Source organism: Melanotaenia boesemani, chromosome 1 (assembly GCF_017639745.1).
Source record: "Melanotaenia boesemani isolate fMelBoe1 chromosome 1, fMelBoe1.pri, whole genome shotgun sequence".
Lineage (NCBI taxonomy): Eukaryota > Metazoa > Chordata > Actinopteri > Atheriniformes > Melanotaeniidae > Melanotaenia > Melanotaenia boesemani.
In genome coordinates this window covers 26931281-26956547 of record NC_055682.1, presented here as the reverse complement: position 1 = coordinate 26956547, position 25267 = coordinate 26931281, and the positions used below count along the sequence as shown (strand labels likewise).

General features: G+C 39.6%; 1 protein-coding gene across 3 annotated transcripts; it reads right to left on the bottom strand.

Moving 5' to 3' along the window:
• Positions 1-637: 637 nt before the first annotated feature.
• On the bottom strand, positions 638-24790 carry greb1 (growth regulating estrogen receptor binding 1). 3 transcript variants are annotated; one of them, XM_041993500.1, is made up of 34 exons: positions 24710-24790; positions 18082-18242; positions 17750-17857; positions 17429-17605; positions 17104-17286; positions 14909-15022; positions 14588-14710; positions 12923-13084; positions 12662-12784; positions 11099-11284; positions 10714-10850; positions 10231-10516; positions 10022-10141; positions 9716-9928; positions 9392-9589; positions 9112-9295; positions 8826-9009; positions 8595-8731; positions 8135-8486; positions 7911-8026; positions 7569-7774; positions 6915-7485; positions 6671-6827; positions 5800-5902; positions 5471-5635; positions 5225-5361; positions 4979-5140; positions 4448-4652; positions 4162-4324; positions 3934-4052; positions 3318-3550; positions 2677-2877; positions 2421-2559; positions 638-1613 (listed from the first exon to the last, which is right to left on the bottom strand). In XM_041993500.1, the coding sequence occupies exons 2-34, from the start codon at positions 18233-18235 to the stop codon at positions 1450-1452; spliced, it is 5982 nt and encodes a 1993-aa protein (XP_041849434.1). In that variant the 5' UTR covers positions 18236-18242; positions 24710-24790; the 3' UTR covers positions 638-1449. The 3 variants fall into 3 exon arrangements, with proteins under 3 accessions (XP_041849434.1, XP_041857099.1, XP_041864998.1); XM_042001165.1 differs by having other exon boundaries at positions 5480-5635; XM_042009064.1 differs by lacking the exons at positions 18082-18242; positions 24710-24790 and having other exon boundaries at positions 17725-17761.
• Between the last annotated feature and the right edge of the window lie 477 nt (positions 24791-25267).

Here is a 25267-nt window from a genome sequence, read left to right as displayed (position 1 = left end):
AAACAAAATGCCGGAAAAGGAAATTGTTCAGTTCTCTAAGATGTTTGATGTCTCAGAAAATATTTTGATTGCTTTCTGGCCAGTTTCCTCAAAACGATTAGCTGTCTCTTTAATTAGATCTTTTCAAGATGGTGCAAAAGCTCTTCTAGAAGATACACAAAAAGTTCTTACTCTCAAATCTGTGGGATCTGTTTTGAGTGAGCAGCTAGTGCGACATGAGTGTTATAGACTAAATTTATCAAGTGTCTTCTGGGAATGAAGTTCTTGGGAGGAAATCTGAGAGGTTACTGGACGCTCCTGCTTCAGGTGGTGCTCTGATGCTACATGGTAATGTTAACGTGATTTACTAAAACTTTTCATACTAAGTCAGCAAAATTTTTGGAAAGCAGTTCAAAAGTTTTTCTTGTTAAGAGCTCATTGCTAAAAATACCAATAATATTCAGTTAAAATTACACAATCCTGTTCTTAGCCTGCATCACACATTAACACCTTAGAGCTTCCATGTGAGGACAGATGGAGTAACTGAGAGGAGCAGCATGGCTTGCTGTTGAAGGGTCAAGGCTTGTGACATTTAGCTAAGAGCTGAACTTTCAGATAGACTTACTGCTAATACTTCACATTCAAGCACAAACACAAATGAGATTTAAAATGTCTGTACATTTATACAGTTAGTGGATATAAAACTGTACATAGTGAAAGGCTGTAAGGAAACAGTGAGTTTATGTTTCTACCACTACTACAAACATCATTGTACAGCCAATGAAGCACAGCTTACAAAAAATATATTGTACCAACACAGCTCCTCAAATAATTTTTAACACACTGAATATAAGAACCTCTTTACATGATGTTAACTTTACAAAATACAATTAAAAATAGCTTCCTGTGAAAACATAACATGAAAAACAAGCTTAGACAAAAATTGCCCTGTAAAAATGTTGCCAAACATCGGCTTACATTGCACACAAATGATTGTGTCTTCCCTGTTTTTAAGCTCCTTGCATTGTGTGCACCTGCAAATAAGCTTTCTGGCTTTGAACATTTAAAGCTACAAACATCCAAAATAAGTACATGAAATTTCTGAGTTTAGCACATTTCTTTTAAAGTTTACTCTCTGTTTTCTTGCTGCTGTATTAAAATTATTCCTTGTAACTTTTTTTCCTACATACCTATGCTATCAGATATTAAATGTTTCCAATTTAGGAATTTCATTCTACCATGTCAGTGATATGGGGGTCCATGGAGCAGTACACAAAGTAAAAAAAAAAAAAAAAAAATCTTCATTTTTTTCACCTTCACATACGAGTGTGTGTGCAGCTAGCTAATCAGTGGTCTATAATATATTCAGTCAACATAAACTGTACTGCTACAATAAACACTAGTGCATTTCTTCTCTTTGGTGAGCAAAGTGGCTTCAGTCCTCACTGTAGCTCTTTGCTGCCTGATTACTCAGATATGTTTTCCGGTCAGGAAGAAAAGAGGTCTGTCCTCCTTGGCGTTGGCAGTCTGGAATTCGTCGCTGAGCCTGAACCTCCACTCTTCTTCCAGCTCCAGCCTGCCCACCGTCTGCCTCAAAGAGCTGCGATCTGCACTGATGACACACAGGGTTGCACCTACAGCGGGACAGGAAGGAGGGAGATGGACTTTTACAATGACATGGAATTTCAAATGACAGTGAGATAATTAATTATCACATAAAACTTCACGACTCATGGTTCAAAAAGTCATTATGTGATCTCAAAATTTAAGTGGCACTAAAACTTTTAATCTGTCTGACTATTTTAAACATATTTTGACAAAAAAGAATTGCAACTGCGATGGACATACCCGATAGGAAATTAGGGAAAACTCTTTTTGAGGAATTTCTTTTCCAGATTAAGTCTGGGAATATTTTGGATATTATACCCTCTCTGGGAAAACCCAGCTCAGTGACATATTTACTCAGACCAGAAACAGCTGCTGAGTCACATTTAATTAAATCTTTGCCAGGATACATAATTTTCCAAGTTGTCCTAACACACATCAAGTTTTCAAAATAAGCAAAAAAAAACAAAAAAAAAAAAAACACCTTATGCAAGCTTATAAATGTTTGACACAATATTCATTTTTTTTTTTTTATTTAAACAGTTTTTAATTAACCATCCGGGCTTTTTATTCCTTAAACTTGCTGATAAAACATTAGAAATTAAAACATATATAAATTATAAACATATTACTTTCTCTTGGCCACTCATTTGCACCATGAGCACATAATAGTTACTTCAATGCAACATATATGTCTTTTAGACAAAGAATGATACCTGAGATCTCATGTAAAGCCTGGTCTGTACAGTGCTTTAACTTTTTAAATAGCTTTGTTCTTATGATTCACCTGAATCACAGCAATATTTTTCTGTGCTGTTTCTGGTTTCCTGCTGTACCTTTAAGGAAGGTGAACTTCTTGAGGAACCCGGAAGTCACAAATGCATCGGCGAAACACAGAAGAAGGCCGCTGAACAGCAGCCCTGTGGTGCTGATGTTGAAAGAATGAGGTCTGGAACTCACAAAACACACCGTCACCTACAGGAGGCAAGCAGCACATTCACATTTATGCATTTATCATCTCATACTTATGCTCAATAGATTGATGAAAGAAGCATTCTGTAATGGTGCAGATGAATGAGCGTGTATGAGTACCTCAGGTCCGAGGTTGAGGTAACAGTCCACCGAGAGCACGGGGTGTGTGTAGTTCTTAGTGCTGAGTGGAAACAGTTTCTGGCTGGTGTGTTGGAGGTATTTTTCGAGGAGGAGCTGAGCAGGTGTAGCCAAGAAAAGGTGCTTGCTGTCTGGGGCACAGATGTACTGTGAGGGCCCCACCGAGGTGGGAACATCTGTCATCTGAAGAAATTGAAATGTTTATGGTAATTATTGGGTGCTCATGCCAATCATAATTTTTTTTCTCAAGTTATTATTTTGTATCATATTTTATATACAAGCCAAGATAAAACAAAGAAATATAGCAAAAAGGTTGTCACTTTCTGGCTCGGCTTTGAAATAAAGCACTCAATAAGATGTTTTGACCAGAGATCTTTTAAATGTCAGTGAAACTACATGTACTATTCCACAGACAGAACAGATATTGGCTATAAAGATATTACAAAAACGTATTTGGGAGTAAATAAAAAATAAAAGTAATTTATTTATCAATTATTTGTTTTCATAATATAAAAATATTTACATTACTGCCTTGTACCGTTACATAAAATTCATACAATCCAGTTGGGTTTCTCCTCACAATGTGACTTATGTGTACCGTTTGAAGTTTTTTCAGCTTCTACCTTGGTCTTGATAATAAATGTTCTGTATCCTCCTATGGCAATCTGCTTCTTCATGACACTGAAGCTGTTGAACCTGCAGACAAGGAGACCGGCACTGTGCAGCCTCAAGGTGAAGTCTATATCATGACAGGTGAAGCGGTTCTGGTCGTACTGGACGTTTTGACTTCGGTCGACATTGAGGAGGAGGAAGTCATGAAGGTGACCTCTAGAGAAGGGTTCCCACTGTTTATTAACTGGTTTAACAGATAGAAATGAACAATTGAAATGTTACATTATTTATAAGCCAGGGAAGTTTCTTTGTATTACCCGTTATTGAGCAAAATTCTTAATTTGAGAAAAAGTCAATCTGATTAATGATGAATTATTATGCAAACAATTTTCAGCAGAGGCATAGTTTTTCCAGTCCTTTCTCATTCAGATCAGTTGGAAGTGAAGAGATCTGAAATACACTGTAGCCTAAAACCACACATAAACTGTGTTTAGAAAATAGTAAAATCTTCAAGGTTAAAAGTAAGGGCTATGAGGACACATTAGTTAAAATTAAAGCAAGTACAAAAAAGTTAAGAACAGTCCTTAAGGAAATGTTACTTTGCTCTTTGATATTGTGGCTCCTAACCTGTGAATCCTCGGCTGCTCCACTTCCTGATGCCACAAAGACCATAGTGGGCTAGGTCTGGACAGGCTTCCATGTGCTGTAAGACCTGTTTCAGTGACACAGCGTGCTCCACTGGACCACTAAAAACAACAAAAATTAACAATGGATTACGTTAAACTTAACTCATAAATGGATTAGATTACATAGTTATACTAGTCTCATGTAAGGAGCAGTTATTTTATCCTTTACCTTCGTCCATCAAGGTCCACCGCGTTCCACATGACGCACGAGTCATCAGCAAGGATGATGAAGGGCCAGACATCACCCACTGGACCTCCTCCCTCCAAACGCCGACTGCGTTCCAGCTCCAAGTTGTGATAAGAAAGCTCCTTAATCAGAAAGTGAGCTGCACCTGCACATTGGAAGTGGGATATTAAGGTGGTAGACAATATAAAAAACTGTGAGATATGTCAGAACTACATGGTTTAAACTGCTAATCAATCATCCCTAAATACTTCCAGCAGTTGTAACATGCCTATTCCAGCTCCATTGAAGATTGTGGGCAGCACCAACATGATGTGGTTGGGCCAGTACTTCTTGTAGACAGCCATCTCATACTCCTTGACCACCAGGATGTGTAGATGTGAGGCTCCATCCATCGCATGGTACAGGTTAAACAGACCGTGCTCATGACGACCTGTGGTCGGGGTGAAGATCGGACTCTTGATGCAGTCTGGGCTCTGTGAAAATGGGAAAAACAGAAATAGATTAAAAAAAAATTGACTGATTTGAAAAAAACTTAAAGTGAAATATAATTTCCTGCATTGAGGTATTTTAAAACAGTTTGAAAATACACAAAAACAGACAACTGAGATGATATCTGACTACAGTAATTCTTTTATGAGCATGACCCGCTGTCCTACAAGAACAATTAGGTATTGTCTACCACCTAGTGGTAAAACAACAGAATTGCATCATGACTAACACTGGAAATAACTTCTTTAACAGTGGGATGATATGGCTGTTTGTGGCTGCAAATTGTCGACTACACTGATGAAAGACATACCCATTCAGACGTGAGAGGCAGCCGCATGCTTTCCAGTTGGCCTCCTGGTTGACTGAAGCTGAAGTAATGCTCTTTAGACTTTGGGATGATGAAGTAAAGCTGGATGTCTTCTCCAAGCAGGAGATGAGTGAATGTGAAGGCATGGAGTGTCGACTCATATATCTGAATTAGGATTAGAGATTTTAGGAGTCTGACTGCTATTTGTTACATTGTAATGCAAACATTATGTGTATATACTGCGCTGACCTGGTATCTGGGGTTAAAACCCAAGTACTGATGACACTGTTCACAGTGATGGTACGTGTTGTAGGCTGCGTACTTAGTCAGCTTAATCCTAGATGTCCGTCTGCGTAGGTACACATCCTCCTGTCGCACAGGATTTCCTTGAAAACAAAATAGGAAAGAGACTAAATTACAGGAAAATAACCTTTAAGGAAAGATCCTAATTTTCTAATTTATGACTGTGTGAAGACAATGTGTGTATTTTCTCACTGTGCTTACCGTCAGCACTTGGTTTAAACCCAGGGCAATAAACAGTGCTGATGTCATCATATTTGGCATCATGGATGGTGTAGTCAAATGGGATTGCCTTCATAACTTCTGTGTTTGGCCAGGGAGCATTGGGTGGATGGAACTGAACTTCTTCTGCCTGGGCACCTAAAAACAGATTTACATGTGCATACCTTTAATTTGAGTTTACAGCACTAAGAATAATGAAGATTATGAAGACATCAAATTAGAGCACATCCTGATAAATTCTACTGATCACATGATGTGAAAGGCAGAAATTGAAAATGAACTTTCTGCTGCAATATACTGACTGCAGTTGATGTCTTCTTCATCGTAGATATCCACTTCCATAAGCCGGATCAGCATGCGAGACAGGATACCAAGGAAGTGCAGGTATGCGCCCGTCTTACCCACCTGACCACAGAAGGAAAATAAAGGGGGACCCACCACCCCCGGAAGGTCAAGTTAATTTATTTATTTTGATCTTGTTTTAAAGTCACAACAAAAGTCATTTAAAGCCACCAGTTTTCTAGAACAGGCTCATACTTTGTCCTTTTTTAAAGATGTTATTATTTATGACATTATTTATCTAATTTACATGACGGCACGTCATAAATGCTGCCTTCATGGCACACGCATAGACACTTCCATGCACACACAGGTGAGCACACTTCTGTCAGCGTACAGAGAGTGCACATTAGAAAACACATCAACCACTTAATGGTCAGACAAAAAAATCCACTCTCCCAGGGAGATGTAGATGGAAACACTCATGCTCCAGCGAAGTGCAGCCCGAGTATTTCTCCTGCTCCATTAAGACTGAGAGTGTCACGTCCATCACGGAAACGCACACAACTAAGCACATGCAATCTACATCATTGTAGTAATTTCTGAGCTGCATTACGGCTTAAAATGGATTCAGTATCCTTTGTAGGTTTAATTAACAATAACTCGTTATCTAAGATCTGAATTTTACAAATCTACATTTACAAATTTGAACTTTTTTTTGTTTTGCGTCACAGCATTTCAGTCATTTATGGAAAACTGGCGACGTGACCTCATAGCTGAGTGTAGCTGTCACATGATAGTAATTCAGTCATTTTCAGATGTGTCATTTTCATTCAATTATGCTGTAATGGGTACATTAAGCTTCAGTCTGATTAAAGCAAAGAGTGATAATACCTGTGGGGGTCCACTGAGCAGAAGTCTGCGAGGGTGAAAGTTGTCACTTCGTCCTTCAGTACGATTGCTGCTATCCATGTGGTAGGATCGAGGAACCGTCCACTGACGGTAATAGAGTGACTGCTCTGTACACGTCATCATTTTACTCAGCAAAGGCCTGCATGCATAAGACATAGTTTGTATTAACTTCTACATTGATCTAAGCTTTTCTTCTGCTGTACACCTCAGAGTCTGGATGTCTTACCTGAAGCTGCTTGCCCATGCAACAGACATGTGTGGCAAAAACGAAGAAAATCGTGGAAGCCCGCTGCTATCGCTAGCTGTGATAATGTCGTTGAGTGCACGAGGAAGGAGCACAGAAGGCGGACGACTCACCCCACGTGCCCAAGAGCAGCTCAGATGAGGGGAGGAAGCTCGGGGGGATGAGGAGTCGGAGGATGTGGATTTGGAGGGAATTTGCATCTGGGAAAGAGGCTGCTGCTGAGTGAGCGTTTGAGTGTAAGTTTGAGAATTTGCTTGGGAGAATGACTGGATTTGATTTTGGGGATGTGACTGCAGCTGGGAGGTCGATTGGGCCTGGGGATAGCTTTGAAGTTGAGGTTGGTTTCGGTGTAGAGGTGCAATTCGAGGATATGAAAAAGACTCAGATGAGGGCTGGGGCTGAGGTTGGGTTTGTGATTTTGATGGAGACTGTATGGTGTCCGAGGTCCCTTTCTGGATGTTTGGAGAGGTGGTGCTTTGAGTTGGGGGGGGATCTACAGCTCCACTGTCTGGGCATGATGGGACTGGCTGGCTACATGGTGGAGGAGAGTCTCCTGGAATTTAAAAAAAAAAATTAATTAATGTCAAAACTATACATAAAAAATAATAAATAAACTTATGGTAAGTCTCTTTTGACCATTGTCTTGTCCTTCCTCCTCTTCATTGTCAGTGCTACTGAGTTTTTCAGCATCACTTTCGATCAGGTCACTTCCTGGTCCAGGGTTGTGTGGTGGTCTTGACTCTGCCTTCACTAGATAGGCAGCCAGTCCCAGCTCTTGTTCAAGAGTAGTGCGGTGCAGGTAGGAGCAGCTTATCACCCGAAGGTCACAATACTTCAATGACCTGTGACCAAAGTAATTTTAGTGTTTAAACTTTAAATTGTTTCCTTGGCTTTTCTATACAAAAATATGGGGCTACACTTTATACACTTTAATTGGCAGAAAATCCAGAAATTACAGTTAAAAGTCAGTGTGTGCACCTAGGCAGTGATTCTCCCAGTGGCTCAGCCCCTGACAGGATTAGGATGCAGGGAAGGGCTTCCAACTCTAAGTAGGTATGAGGAACCCAGTCAGGATCCTGAATCTTCAACCACGTCTGCAAAACATAAGTAAACACTTCTTAAAGGAAGTCAAGGCTTTTTAATTCTATACTTGTAAATAATATATTTCACAAAAGGATAAAGAATGCCGGTTTAATTAACACCTTTATCTGATCCGTGAAAATCCGTCCAATAATCAGAGCTTGGCTGGGATTCCCCAGTATGATTTCAAAACTCTCCTCCAGACCCAGCTGTTTCCTCACTCTGGAAAGTCGTCGGTGGGCCCAGACTGCCAGAGCCAAAGAGGGGATTCGCAGCAGAACCATGTGCCCGTGATGGGCAGGACACTGATGAGCAGCGGTGAGCAGGGATTGTACAATTTCCATGGTCTCCACAGAGGTGTGTTTGTGGAGATTGTGGGAGCTGCTGATTCTGCCAGATGCAGTCATCAGAGCTACACAGTAGTGCTGGATCAAGACTATAGTCCGGATCACGGCGCTGTGCAGCTTTGGAAATCTGGAAAGTAGAATATATGGGATTCCTGGTTTATTTTTGGTGTAATTAAACTTCTTCTTAAGCAGTGGCTGTTAATCTGATTACGAGTACTGTATATGGGCATGGTACCTTTCTTCCAGAGTAGAAGCCATGCTTTCAAAAGAGGAATCATAACGCATCAGAGGCAGGCTGCTTCCTGAGCGAGTTGACTCTAAAAGCTCTGACACACCAAAGTACCGTGTCTTCTCATGATACAAGTCCACATCCTGCACACACAAGCACCCACAATGAGATATCTGTGTCTCCAGACAGTGATCACTATCCATCACTATCACAGACTACTGCAGAGCTTAGACTTACATTACTGAATGCAGACGGCCAGTGTATCTCGTTGTAGGGGCTGATACGGGTACACTGTGTCTGAAGAGCGAATGGGAATGAGGTGACGTGGAGAATCAGGATGTTTGTAGCATCTTTCAGCTGCCGTGAATTTAACAGCTGATCCACCAGACCCAAACCACTGTCTGAGCTGCTACAGGATGAGCTGAGTGAGTTTAGAAGAGATGCAGAGATTGAGTAAATAACAGATTCTTAAAAAAAGAAAAGTAAATACTTTATTTTTTAAGTTTTTCCGTCTTGTACGAACTTGCTAATATCCCAGTGGGCGTGATCATGAACCAGGATGTAGAGAGTGTAAGAGTTGCTGTGTGCTTCCTGGATGAGGCTGTCAATTCGTGCCTGAGCTCTCTGGTCCATCTTGACCACATAACGCTCAGCCTCTCGTTGAGACACACACTCCTGTTCTACACTCCCAAGCTCTCGAAGAACACCTGAGATACACAATGCAGAAAGAGTGGTGGTATGTTTGTCTGTTGAAAATGTGATTTCACACATACACTTGCTGGCAAATGATTCAAGTCACTAACCAGAGCTCCAGAGGTGGAGAACAGTCTGTTGAAAAGCAACCTCTGAGGGCGGGACTAGGATGAGGAAGCTGATCCTGTCAAAGGAGCCAAGATCCAGGTTCTGTGTGCTGGAATCAGCTATAGCACAAACATGGGACAGCAGCTTTCTAGCCACTGCCAGCTGGATGGGACGGACTTCACGCCATTCAACACAATATTCTACACACAAACACAAACTCCTTTAAAAATCTTCTCCATACAAATCTTACATGAGGCAGAATAAAAGAAAGTGGAATTTAACTGAGTTTAAAACAGGCAGTGGATTAGTAAATACACTACTCTTACCTGAACAACTGTCTTTGGGACTTGAAGCTGCCTCCTTAGGACTCAGTGCCTCTTTTGCACACTGTGTTGAAGAATCCTTTGGACTCTGGCTGTTTTTGGGGCTTTGTGTGTTTTTAAGACTCTTCTCTTCGGCTAAATCCTGTGTGCTGGATAAGGGAGATGCCTCATTTCTGTCCACACTGGAACTGTCCAGCAGGGAGTCCATATCACCATCTGAGCAACATAAAGTCATCAACGTGTTAGTGAATTATGGCTAAAACGCACATTTGTGTGCCAAATAAACATGTCAAAGAGAGTCAGACTTGCCTTGTCCAAGGTAGTGGATGAGTTCCTGGGCAACACCTGTGGAGAGCTGGTGGCTGATCTCTTTCAATCCTTCAGTGGGAGAAAACATGCTCTCTGCAAGGGCTCGACACTGATGTTTACCTGCAACACAAACACAGATGCACGAATGTAAACTAAGTTTTATGATCTTCACAACAGTCTCACTGTGCATATGAAAATAAAGCTGTTACCTGTAACTACCACACAAGACTGTGTTTCCTGCCCTGGAGAAACAACTATGATGACCACATAGTTGGTGTTTTCAAGCAGTCCTTCCATCAACCTGCAAAATGTTTTCTGGAGACCTTGAGCCAAAGATCTAACTTCTTCCCCCAACACCACAACACCTTCTCCACAGGACGATGCAGCCAACTGAGCGAGCCAGGGAAGCTGGCTCGGGGTCAAGGGTTGCTGGCTCTGCGGAGGTAAAGACAGATGCTGGGGAAGCCCAGGCAAGGCAGGCAAGGCAGAGGGGGTCTGGAGACAATGAAATGAGAACTGGTCATTAATTCCGTTATGTTCTTATCAACAGTGTTACTTATATTTAAAGATGTAATAAGGGGATAACAGTTAGTGCCTCACTGTGTTAATTATCCTAATGCCAAAAACAACAAGAGAAAAAAATTTAATCTCGTGGTAAAAGGTTTATTCATTTTTTTCTTGCTATGTCTAACCTCTCTGCCAAAGTGCCTCCCTTGGGTTCCTGGTGTTTGAGCCTGCTGGAACTGCCTGATTTCACTCAGGTGAGACTCCCTCCATGACCTCATCAATATCTGTTCCAGATCCTCGATAAGGGGAACTTGCTCAGGGCCTGGTGAAAAAAGATAATGAATAAAGATGCAATAAAGGTCATGTGGTTATTTTTTTTTCTTATTCAAAACACCATATTATAGTTTAATATAACATATTTTTAAATTTAGCTATATTTTCTTTGATACCCTACAGGTCACTGCTAGGTCACTATAAAGCCACAGTATTAACTAAGTTAAACACAAGTCACCACACTGGTACTATTGCAATGTAGGGTGGGATATTTCTGAATGAAGGGTTAATGCTGACCTAGCTGAACAAGGTAGTAAACCGTGAGCAGGATCTGCATCTCAGTAGAGAGTGGCTGAATGGGTGATGGGCCATAGTGCTGGTACACTCTGGGGAGTGTTTGTGAGCTCAGGTAACAACTCTGGAGCAGAGAGCTGACAAGCACTTCGCTCACATTGCCAGTCAGCTGAGGAAGAGGGCCGTGACCTGTGTAAAGGAGAGTCACACAAACAAAATGGATGAACACAGACACAATGAGGATGCATTCAAATCTGACTGCACAGGTCGCATTTTGAAGTGATCCAGAACACTAATCTACATTTTCTTTGCAGTGTGAACAGACACTGTCCTGTGGGCGTACTCTGGGATCACCTACTGACCTGACATGACTCCGAGCAAGCAGCGAGTTACCAGTACAAAGTTTTCTTGCTCTACTGGTTTTTAAAAATACATAGCTTCTCTATAAAGCAACACCAGTCTCAGACACAGCTGACGGATAATTTGAAATTATACAACAGGAATCTGTGGGAATAAAATTAAGAAAATAAAAAATAAATTGGCCAAATGTTTTACAGAACTAGATGGTCTGGATCCTGATAAAAAAAAATAAGGATACTCAGATCCTTTCTGAGGGAAAATTTAGACCATGTGGGTTTTTTTGGGTGATAAAACTCAATAGTATGCTTTGCAATACTCTAATCACAAGTATACTGCGTACACAACACTTGTGTACACAGAAAAGCAGTGCATAAAACAGCTGGTGGTTGGCTGCTGAGCAGCTGGAATTCTAAGGTTAAAAGCTGCAGTGTGTGTTTTATCAACAGAGGTCTGCTGAGACCACTGAAGAACATCCAAAATCATTCATCCTGTGCTTCTTAACTTCTCGCATATTGTGTCTGTAACAACTAAGCTTATTGAAATGACTAAAAGGGAATCAGAGCCTAAAGTGTTAATCTGCTCTCCAAACTCCCCACATGCTGATCTTATGGGGTCTGATGACAAAGATCCCCACCCACAGGGCTCATAAGATTTAGTAAGTCCCAGTACCAAATATTCCAGGAAACCATGTTATTTGACCACACTTTGACTGACCAAAGCTACCTGGCTGTAAAAGGGGAAACATCATCAATATCATAACAATATGCTGGCTGACTGGTGTAGCGATGAAAAAAAGAAAAAAAAATTCTGGAGATGGGGACAATGTAATTAAAGCCATAAAGCATCCAGAAATTATGAAAATACAGGAAATAATATGTAAGATGTTTGTTTGGATAGGAGAACGGCAGATAGATGAAAGGTTGAGGTGAGGGATCTGAAAGATAGAGAAACACCCATGGGCGTTAGCTGACCTCTAAACTGTGCAGAAAATCTGGCTGAAGTTGTCATCTGTTGAGCTTTGACTGAGAAACTCACTTGTCACATGCTTTTGAAGTTTCAGCACTGACAGGTGGGAGCAAAATGATTACCAAACACCAGTCAGTCACACTGATCAGATATTAGACCGTCACAAATACAGTCTTGTGAAATTTAAGTGTGGTTTCTAGAGAGTTTTTGATTACGATTCACAATAATCGATCTTCTAACCTTTAAATATCACAGGCTGCAGTTTGCAGGTGTGAAGCAGCTGATCAGGCACTATTACAGACAGCTCTGGAGGAGATAGTGGGGTTGAGGACCGTTGCGATGAACTTTGCAGGGTTACAGTCTCTGGACACAGAAAGTAAACAAGAACAGAAAGAGATTCAACACTGAGACGTGTAAAAATATCTTGTTGATGCAACATGTATTAAAAACAAAATCATTTTAGAATACCTCAAAGTGATATTTCTATGTTCATGTTTTTACCTGATCTGGCTCCATTTGTGATAACAGACGACACTGACAACGTGGATAAAGCTAAAGATGATGGTGGTGACTTTACTGTGCTTTCTGGTAGACTGTTGCTAGATGAATCAGGCGACCACCCCTTGTGCCTCTTCTTTGGGGGACCTGCATTTGCATTTGGCCCTGCAGGATACAGAAGATGATCATAATGTTATATTTGATTATATTTAAAAAAAACATTACAAAAACTTTTGTTGATTTGATGCTTTCTACTTATTTCTAGATATTTAGAAGTTGCTGTTCCTGTTTTATTATATGTCACTTTTTAACCAACTTGCTTTGGGAATGATTTCCTGTCACTTTTCTTATTCTAATATCACACAAGTTAGCACATACACTAAATAATGTTCTAGGAAGGACTTCTTTGGATAAAGTAATGCAAAAGGGTTGTATTTTAGTCATGCAGCTATTTGTCTTTTCCTTTCAACTACCTGTTGAAATGAAGCAATAATGGAGACACATAAAAGGTTTACTTGTTAAAAGGGCAATGAAAAAACAACGCCAACAGGAAGGAAGCTTTTCATTCAGACAGAAAGCAGGAAAACAAGGGATGAGACGAAGAGGGAATTTTATAGCCCTGGTTTATAGAGGAGACAGACTGAGGGAGAGGGAGGGAGAAGGACAGAGAGACAGACGGAAAAGAAAAGAGAAGAAGAAGTTTAGTGGCCCACGTGTTGGCAAATGAAAGGCGGGGAAAAGAAAGGGCAACCCCCGAACGTATTATGTTGCTGATTGACTCCTGGATGGCAGGAGTGTTATAACACCTCCAGAAACACACACACACACACACACACACACACACACACACACACACAGATCAGGCCGCTGGTGGTAGGAGCCTACCAAACAGAGGTGAGAAGACATCAAGGGGAGGGGCTTTATGACAAGAGACAAAAACTCATCATGTCTACCTGCACACAAGGAGCCTGTTGCAACACATTACGTAAGTTAGAATAATCTAAACACTTTAAGCTTTTACACAGCTGTTTTGTAAGAGGTTGGATTTCCCTCAAAAGTCAAAACCACACTTTTGAACGGTTGTGAAATGCTCTTAGTGAGTGAGTGTCAACCTAAAAAAATATGTTCTTGCAAGAGAATAAACAGAGAACAATAATGTTAGGCTTTGCTCCTATCATTTATACAAATTAAGAGTACAAAGGTATCTGTGGAAATGTGCATTTTTTGGGAGGGGATGCATTTCTAATCTAAATTCTAATCTATTCTAAATAATGGCACTGGAATCACAATGCTCCACAGAGTCTGGAGTCATGTTACTGATCAGGCATCAACATTCAGCAGATTGTGCCTTGTAAGATTTTTGCAAATTCAGTAAAGCAGGGGTGGGAAACCCTGTGTCTTATTTACTTTTAAATAGTAAAAATGTGTGGATATCTTCTTTATCAATACAACTTAGCTCAGAAAACCCTCCTGCTGCCTTGTAAGCATTTTATTTTTAGTGGAAATCACACTCATATTGATGAAAAATGAATTGAGTTAACAAAAAAAAACAAAACATACATGAGACGTATGTATGTATGAAAGTCTTCTAAGTAATATTATATTTGCACATCCTAATGATGAGGAGGAATAAAGGGCTGATTACACCAGTAGCTGTACAATCAGTACCTGTAACTGAGGGTCTCCCAGACCCTGACTGTTGTAAAGGTGGATGAGCAGTGGAGGGAACAGCGTGGTTTCCATTTATCAGCGTGCGGGCAACATCAACCACGCGTGGCTCTGCATGTGATCCTGCCATTTACACACACAGAAGACTTCGTGAGAGGTACTTCTGTTTTCATTAATAGTCTCCTCAAAACGTTATCTTCTTTAAATGAACTGCATACAAAGCATTGCATTTTTGCAAAAATCACTGAGATAACAGAACAATGTAGTGCAAGAACTCTGACAATTTCTGTGTAGTAAAATGTGTGTGCATTATTAAAAAACCTGTGTGGCTGCCAGGTGCATGTGGTGGGTGAGTTAATGGCAAGTTTGGCGGCTGCTCATCTGACGTTGGGTGGCCTTCAACAAGACTGGACCTCATCTGTCTCAGCCTGAAATCTGAAACACACAATGAACAGTTATTCATACAGACAGAAACCAACTGACTTTGTTACAGTTATCACTTTAATAAGTGTGTATCTGTACGTCTGCATCAATGTGTCAAAGAAACTTCTTCCATGAAATGCTAAATACCAAGAGTTTGATTTTGAAATTTACGGCTAAGAACAAGATCAGACCTAAAATCAGAGTCTGATAGTGGAGTTGTCTACATAGCACATTAGGAGACGAAAAAAAGGAATCAACAAACCAAATTCTTAAAACTGGACCCAGGGTAATACTAATGCACATGCAGTAAGTGTAACAATTAAATTAGAAACCCCTGAAGCAGTGGAGGAGACACAAGAGAAAGTGAATGATTGGTATGGAAAGAACTCAAGACTGATTCTACGTGTTTAATGGACAATAATTTAACATCAATTTTATAAAAAAAAATAATACAATAAAAAGTCTGGGAAAAGTTAATGTTTTCTTTTTGAAAGCTATGAGTCAACCAACTTGCATGATCTTTATGTGCTGAATTTACCTTAGGTATGATTATTAGTTTGCGTTTTGAGCCCAGGGTTGGACATTACTACAAAATAAACTATCAGAAAAAAAGCACATTTATATATATATATATATATATACAGACATATTACTGTATATACTCTAGCTGCTCAACATCAACACTTCTTTTAGAAATGTTTTAGAAAGTGGATTAACAGACTATATGATACGTTTTGATTGTTTTTCTACTTAACTCCAAAGCCTGAGTCTTTTCCTCTCAAACTACAGTATTAACAGATTAAGAGGTAGCAGAGATAACAAGAGGAAAATACATCACATGACAAAGATGCAGTATCTAGAGAGTTACTGTTCATTAGGTATTTTCACCAGGTGATAACCTTTTGTGCCATCACAGCTCAATGTGTTATGTCTAGCCTGTGGCCTCTGTGTACACTCGTTAAGTCTCACCTTTCACCCCTTTGTGAGGCTGTTCAATCGGTTCATCTCTTCACTCCCACACACTCAGAGCTTTGCAATCAACACAAGTCAGACTATTGGACTTTCTTCTGGGACAATGAAGGACCTAAAATGTTGCTTTTGTCCAGATCAAGATATAGAAATACAGTAATGCAGGGAGAGTGAAGTATGACTAAAACTTGACTTCCTCTAAAATGTATGAGGACCTTTTCTTACTCTTAATTTAATTCTTAATAGTATTAATAGAAGACCATTTCCTTGGCGAAACCAGATAGTAAAGAACAATCATATAGCACATGGCCACATTTTTTCTTTTCTAATACCAGAATATTATTCTTCATCCAGTTACTGATTGCTAAGTATTCAAGAAGATTCAAGAAGCTTTATTGTCATTGTTCAAAAATACAATGAAATTCCGTTTGGCCTCCTCTCTATTATAGCAGCTACAGTGTTAAAAATTAATAAAACTATGAGCAATAAATACTAAATACAGTTCAAATGTTACACATAAAAGAATATTTGCTGCAGGTTATTACTGGCTGGAAGGTAGTAGCAGATGTACGCATGTGGGGTAGGGGGATCATGGTACCTGCAGCAGTCTCTTTACAGCCATAGGAAAGAAGCTGTGTTTGAGTCTGTTGGTGCAGGCTTGCATGACTCTGAGTCTTCTAGAGGGAAGGCTGCTGAACAAGATGCGATCATTCCATATATTCGTGGCCCGTCTGAGGAGTCGGTTCGAGTAAATCTCCTCTAGACATGGGAGTAGGGAGCCGATGATCCATTAAAGAATGTCACTGAGGGGACCTCCCAGCTTTTAAAGTGGCACTTTATTTGGATGGTATGGTGCACACAAATGTTTTGTATATTTTGTTTATATTGTTTATACTGTATATTTTAGTTCAGTATTGTTTTGTACAGTAAATTGTATTATATTGGTTAAACTTTTGAATATACATACTGATGTATATTGGATTTCTTTTTAATATATTTCTTTATATTTTTATTCTTATATTATTCCACTGCAAAGGAAAGAGAGAAAGTGGCATTTTGATTCTACTGTGCATCCTGCACATACAGTAGAATTGACAAAGTTCTTTTGAATCTCTTGATCTTACCATTTCCTCTCCAGCAGATAGGAGCTCCTTTGACCAGGATGCCCTGGTTATTCCTGTACAGATGGTACTTCAAGTGCTTCTGTTTCTTGGGCTGGGTGCTGAGCTTCAGGTTAATGTGGTTGGAGAACTCTGTGAAATAACGAAAACCTTTCTCTCCACAGCCCATACAGTTTCCTAAGAAGCCTAGAAAAACATTGAGAAAATGGAAAGCTGATGGCAACAGTAAGAGTAAGAGTGCAACAACCAGAGTACTTTTGAATTTTGAAGTTTTTTATATTTTTAACTAAAAGTAATGTTATTTTTCTGTGTAAGTCTCTTGCTTCACCTAGCAAGGCATTCCGACCCCGTTCGTCTGGCAGGAAACGGCGGTCCACAGCACAAACCAGCAGATTATCAGGAATGGAAGGGGACTTTATCCCAACTAACATAAACCCTGTGGGAACATCCAAGGGATCTGATGCAAGCGAGGACAAACGCAGGTCTTTTCCAGCTTGACAAAAGCCTGTTAGGAAAACAAGAAATGGACAGAATTTTACTAAATTACTTGGTAAAAACATTTTTAATAATTCTTCCTTACATGCAGCTGTAGTAATCTGAAAGGAGTCTATTCATGTTATTTACTAAGCTCATATGCAGATGTACATGCCATCTGTGGTGCAACACCCTTCAGGTGGTGGCTTCATCTGGTAGGGTATTGGTGGACTGTTGGATTCTGAGCCATCTTCATCATCTTCATCATCATTCTCTGTACGGCCTGTTGAGGACACAAACAAAATATCACATTTTAAGGAAAAACAAAAATGTTGAAAGAAGGAATCATTAAAAGGCTGATGTGTATGCAAAATGATGTAGAAGACATTGAGAGGAATCTGGATTCAAAAGCATTGTGTTTATAATGAGACTAATTCAAACCATACAGAGTTTCACTAATTAATAATCCTGTTTGCTGGGCTTCACCTAAACAGTAATAAAACCCACCATCTGGTGCCAATGACTGCTCCGTCTCAAGGTATAGCTGCGAGAATACAGGTCGGGGCACAATGGTGTTTGACCTCAGTGATGCTTCAATGGAGTTATGGAGGACCTCCTCGAAGCGCGTGGTCCGCAGTTGGCCTGCGTAAGAGTTCCCCATTGGTGTCCTGCAAAAAGCAAGCAAGTACTGGATACTCACAACATGCCTTTTTTTTTAGTTGTCATATATATTTTTTTTTATCTTTGTGCATGTTTCTTAACTATTAAAAAAAAAACTAAAGTTGTGCTTTTGGTGTTTTCTGTTTTCTTTAGTAAATCCATTTGCAGCAGTCTTCTCATTATCCAGGATGATTTTGCATTTTAAGTTGCAAATTTCAGTTGACTTTATTTTTCTTTTTTATATAAGGAAGAGACAAAAAATAAAGTGGCCCTTGGGAGCTGGAGCTGCTGTGCTGCATCCACATCTGCTACAAATTTTTATACTACATATTAAACATACCCATCCAATCTGGGTGGTATATTTAATCTGCACACTTCCTCCCTTGCTGTTTGCTTCATGCTGGCTGCCACTACTGCTGCTGCCATGATCCCTGCATATCGCCTGCCTTTGTTTTGAGCCCCTCCGCCACCCCAGTGTCCACCTGTAGGCTCTAGTTAAAGAAAAATATTGTTCAGTATTCACTCCAATATTTAACAGTTTAAAAAAATATGCATACGAAAGAGTGATGGAAATGGAGCCAAGCCTCCAAACTAAATTCCTAGATTAAGCTTTCATCCATTAACTTGTGTGTTGTCTGACTCAGCTGCTAATGTGGTGATTTCTGGAAAACTGAACCAAAAGGAAAAAAGAAAAGCAAGACAGAAAGAAAAAAAACTATAAAATGCATAGTGTGCCTCAAAAAGAAAAAAAAAACTATTCTGTTTTCTGTTAACATACTTTATGTTGAAGCCCTCTGACATCAAAAATAAATGTCTTGCTTAAGTTATAATCACAGACATGTCCAATACACACATAAATAAAAATAAAAAAAAAGTCAAACTCAAAAGCACATATTTTCAAATGGACACACACACATATACAGATCCAATCCACGCAGGCCTAAACTGTGGTTACTGCTGGATGGCATCTGTCCAAACAATGTAATTTAAAATCTGCTGCACTGACAGTGTCAGGGCACCCTGACCTAGACACAACTCCCTCTCTCTGTTTTTCTACTTCCTCTCAAAGTGCTTCTCTCTGAAATTGGTTCTCTCCCTCGCCCACGTGTCAGCTGCTGTACAACAGGTTGGATTTTCTTCATGTTTTTAAAGAGAATGTTAACACTTCCTAGCTAAAGAAAGTTGGTCACCTGGATTTAACTAAGCAAATAAGTTCAAGCCTCCTATTAGATAATCACTGCGTGGACAATTATCATTCAACTGGCAACAAGTTATTTAACCCCAGCTGATGCAATGAGTAGCTTCAAATAATAATTAAAAAAAACATGTGGAAAGACACATCCCGTGGTCATGGTAAAGATATTAATTTGTTTAAGAAGGGTCAAATCATTGGCATGCAACACACAGAGAAAACATCTAAGGAGATTGCAGAAACTACTGAAAATATGGTTAAGAACTGTCAAACACATTACTAAAACCAGCGTCTTCCAGGAAGAAATGTCATCGGAAAAATCCTGAATGATGGTGAATGTGATCACTGAAATGTTTGGTGAAATCAAATCAAAGAAAAACAACAGTAGAACTCGGGGATATGTTTAATAGTGAAAGTAAGAGCATTTCTATGCACACAGTGTAAAGGAAACCCAAGGGATTGGGACACCTGAGATAAAGACTTTAATTTGCTAGGGAGCATAAAGATTGACTCTGGAGGTCTAATGAGTTCAGATTTTACCATGTTCCAGAGAGATGGGTACACCAGGGTAAGAAGAGAGGCAGATGAATAAATGCAACCAACATACCTAGCACCTACTGTACATGCCTGTGAGGGCAGTACTATGATCTGGGGTTGCTCAGGTCTAGGTTCAGCAACATTATGTGCCCAAAGGCTGAGGTCAGCTGAATACCTGAATATACTGAATGAGCAGATTATTCCATCAATGGATTTTTTTCTTCCTTGATGGCACCGTCCTATTTCAAGATGACAATGCCAGGATTCATGGGGGTTAGATTATGAAAGAGTGGTTCAGGGATCACAAGACATAATTTTCACACATGGATTGGCCACCACAGAGTTCAACACTGGATGGAAATAAATCTTGTGACATTGGAGACGCTGATCAAAACAATGCTACAGACAATGCTGCCATAGCTAAAGGTGGTCCAACAAAATATTAGTGTGTAACCTATTTTGTAATATATATATATATTTGGCCTGGCATTGTATAATACAAAATCTAACAAAACCTGGTCTGATTGTCTTTTCCTTCAAAGAAGTAGACAACTAAATGTGTTATACAGTGCACATAATGGCTCAGAGGAGGGAATCCAACAATAAGGTTTGACTGTAAACACCAACTTAATCCCCCTTCTTTAAACCTCAGACTGTCCATATGCTGGCTGCCAGATATAAAAGAGGCCACACATGACTAAAAAACCTGATAACTTCACACTAATTATCCAGTCAGCAACCTGAGGACCAGCTTAATGACCTAACCTAAGACCTAACCACCAGATTACAGACTTAAAGGATTTTGTGTTATTTACTCCACACAGCTGAAAACCATTTAATTATATTTAAACTATGAAGCTACATCTATTACTGCTTTACAAACTAAGTTCTGTATCTTGTGGCATTAAAATGACATTGCATGAGTTATTTAAGTCTGAAGATGAAAGAAGAAAAGCCTAACTCACCATCTTTCAAAAAGCAACATCAGAGCAGAAACCAGAAGAACGATGGAAACCCTTACCCTAAATCTTTTCAGCGAAAAGATGGCAGCTGTGAAAACTTATCAGTTCCTCTACAACTAGGTTATGTTCCACACTGAACGGTAACATGGATGATTATGACTTTTTACTTTTTTTGTAAATAGGCTCTTATTAAATCAGATTAAATCTGACATTACACATTAGAAGAACATTATAATATAACAAAATATAATATTTTATGGAATACAACAGGCTACAGCTGTCTGTAGTTGGACTGATGCAGGTATTTATCACTCTGTGGCTGATTATAAGTCAACATGATGATGTCAAAGAGCCAAGTTTTGTGAGATTGCTCACAGCTTTACTTTTTTCTCACACTGGAGATGAAAACACAGCTTACCAGCCACATTCTGCCTCCTCACTTTCATATGCAAAAAAGCGGAGCAGACTTTTAGGGCTTTGCACCTTGTGGAGAAACACAGGGTGGAAGACAAAAAGCCCTGTCATGACACAGTCGGCACTGAGAGGAAGCAATCACACCTTCTACCAAAAAGCACTCTGAGCATTTTATAACCAGGGACAGTAGAGACAAGAAGGGAAATGAAAAGAGTAGGATTTCAGAAGACAAGTGGATTCCACTTTTTCCTGTATTTGACCCAAAATCTTAAACTGCTGATTTAATAATTAATCCAAGTTTGAAAAACAAAAACAAACAAACAAACAAAAAAAAACAGGCTTTATTTTGGTAAGAATTTCCATCAAATATTCAAATTTCGAAATTAGTTTTTCCTGTAAAACATCAAAGGGAAGATTTTCTGCAACTACTGTCATGCATTACATAAGATGCAGATATGCCAACCACTGTGGTTTCAAATCTGAGGACTCAAACCACAACAAGGAATCTTGTGCAGAGCTTCATACTGTTCAGCCCAAACCCCTCTTTAATTTCTGCCAGCAAATGTATTCTTGCAGTGATATCGTACATTTATTTCTAAGGAATGTGTTCGTGACTAAACCTCAGAGACCTGCAACACACAAAAGGAGGACATGCAGCAGAGATGACAGAAATAAGTGCTATGTAAAACTTTTAAAGGAGCTTTGTTGATCTTTTCTCCTCCCACCTCCCCCTCCTTCCTCTCTCCTTGACGTGGAAGTGGGAGATCCTTTCATCTCCCCCACCTCCTGCTCTTCTCTTTCTGCCTCTCTTTCACCCTAGGGAGAGAGACACTATTGTGGTGTTTTATGACCCCTTGAACCCCATTCCCACCACCACCCTCAAATATACACAACCTCACACATACAAACCCCTAAAAGCCTGAACACCGTGCAAAGCACACACTACAACACTATCAAACTAATAACTTTCTATCAAGTTTTTAAAAAGTTTTAAGGATTTAGAAAAATATTCTTCTTGTATTTTACTTATCAAATATGTTAAATTGGCTTCAGATAACAAATAGGAAAATTTTTTGTAATTTTTTTAAACCAGTATATATGTACACATAAGAACAAATAACTGCATTAATTAAACAGAAATCACATCTGGTAGGTTGTGGCTACTGCAAGCCCTCTCTGTCCAATATGCCTATTATGTCCTGCTCAGCTGTTCTGCTCCCTAGCAAACACATACATAATCTCTGTTTTGATGGAATGGATGAATTAGTTTGAGGGATATCTCATGACCGCAGGGTCAAAGGTGAGTCAGATAACAATGTTTAAGTAAGACTTTGATGTGGCCTATACTTCCCATAGACATGCACACAAACATGCACAGTCACACACATAGGCACCCACACAAGCTCTCCCAGGGTCTCTAGCTCAGTGGACACAAAAAGCTTGTCTTGGGGGGGGTGAAAGGTCAGCCTGGGAGAGGTCAGATAAGAACCCCTGGCTTTTTCTCTATTAGCCAGGCCCACATACCAGTCACTCACTAACACATGCATGCACTATCCCTGCTTTTCTTTCTTTGTATTCAGTCCAACACATGTGGCCTCCACATACACATATTCTCACACGTGCAAATGCAAATTAAGAAGTAAAAGTATGCACACAAATATGTGCAAGAAGATGTGTGCAATAAATCTATCTGCAGAAACTGTAGAGTGTGAGTGTGTATGTGTGTGTGTGTGGTCTAGACATTATTCTTGCTGCAGAGACCTTGCAGAGACCATAGAGAAATACAGCATGGTTAATGTTAAGGTAAACTAATGTAATGCTTTCTTAAGTCATTGCCTTCATGACTGTGTGTGCAAATCTGTGTGTGTGTGTGTGTGTGTGTGTGTCTGTCAGAAAGAGATAAGATAGTGAGGCAAAGGAATGTCGAACAGCGTCAGCTGCCACAGCAGCATCTCTTTCAGCCCTCAATAGCAGAATTTCAACAAAAAAACCTTCTAGCTTTGCAGATGCTCTGTGATAGCTGAACCACAGCCAAATACATGCTAAGTGTTACTTTTACACACACAGATACACATAGTGGACCCTCAGATGGGAGCATCACTGACCAGTGCCCCACAGCAAATGCTTTCATTCACAGTTTGCTCATCAAACTGGATCAATGGCCTGCCAGCCAACTGGTCAGGCAACACTTCAGCTAGCCATTCAACTACACATTTACTCTATTTCTACTTTTTGCCATAACAGTATCTCCAATCCCCGAAAGCCTACAGTTAACTATTTTCAAAGAATAATTTTCCTGTATTTGCTAATAAAAACATACTACTAATGCCATTTTGCCATGAATATTACATTAAAGGCTCTTATATGGTCCGTTTATATCACATAGAAAACAAAGCGAGACAGCACCAGCAAACACACTATGTGCAATGTGCAGGTCACAGTACCAGTCTACTGTACACAATATATCTACTTCCCTGAGTTGTTTTACTATCTCAGAGAATGTCCTTGAACAGCTTTTTTTTTCTTCTGTTCTCTTTAGCTTGCATAGCTTCAGGGGGACTTGTATTGTCTACATGCATGCATTTCTAACTTACGTAAAACTTGGTGGGGTTTTAAACATTTCAGCAAAAGGATATTTGGCTAAATTAAACTGGATTGTGAGTTAAAGCATGATCCTAATCACAATGACTTACATGAAACCGTGTTTGAGTGATTTAAGGTAAGTTCAGGTGTGAAACCTGCTGCACATGACTCAGCATCAAATTTGATGAGCAGCAGCATCAACACACTTCATGTGCACAAAATTCCAATTTCCCTCCTTCTCTGTGTTTTGAAGAAGATAGAAAAATAACAAATAATAAATTAATTCAAATTAAGAGGCTCACTTAGTAGCATTGAACACCAGAACCATTATTACTATGAGTTTAGACATTGCTAAAATATTTATAGTAAACCATAGCTGTACAAAGCTTATTATCTGTTTACATATTAAGAGTGTTTTTAATATGCTGCTTAAAAAAAGAGTTTGAAGTCAACTCACCAAACTCCACATTACACTCAGTTGTCATTCTAGAGTAATGGCAGTGAAAGCAAGTCGAAAATGAACAAATACCTCAAGTTTTACAGCAAAACAGTTATCTGAGTTGAAATACATACCTTTTCATGTCATACCCACTATAAAACACTGCTCGCAATTATTATTTCCTGTATCCATACAGCATCAGCAACAACTGAGCTGACAATGTGAGGGTCAGTTTTCCATCAATAAGAGGTCAGAGCAGGTAATGTGCCCTACCTGCACTAATGCTGCTGTCAAAACAAGCAGGCAAAAACAAAAACAAACAAAAAAAAAGAAGTCGGACCGACTTACCTGTGCGATGTGGCGGGAGATACAGAACAACTACTTTTCACGAAAGTGTAGCAAACGTGCTGTCACCATCTCCCCTGCGCAAGATCTACGGCGGGACTAACTGGAGTGTCGCGCGTGTCATCACCTCTGATCCGCCGCGAAGTCCCTCCCCCCTTCGAAAACAACAATGGTACGGTCCAAATGGTTGACTCCTTTTTTTAACCACTTTACACTCGTTTCTGTTTTTAAGACATGACTGCATTTTTGTGATGAATTATTACAATGGTTAACAGTCCAGCTGTGAATAAAACACGTCAGTAATGTCATTTACTTCTCTACAAACCTGAACCTCTAAAAGAAAGAAGGAAAGAAAGAAAGAAAGAAACTTTTACGGTCTAATCTGGAAGGGGATGGAAAAAGGCCTGCAGAAAAACGATTTTAGAATGAAGGATTTAACCAATGAATTGGTTATAATTTAACTTATTAATTCTAATCTTATTTCCTATAATTGAAAGTGAGTTTATGACAACTTTCTTGACTATTTATCTCCTTAAGTTGAATATTTGGAATTTAGATATT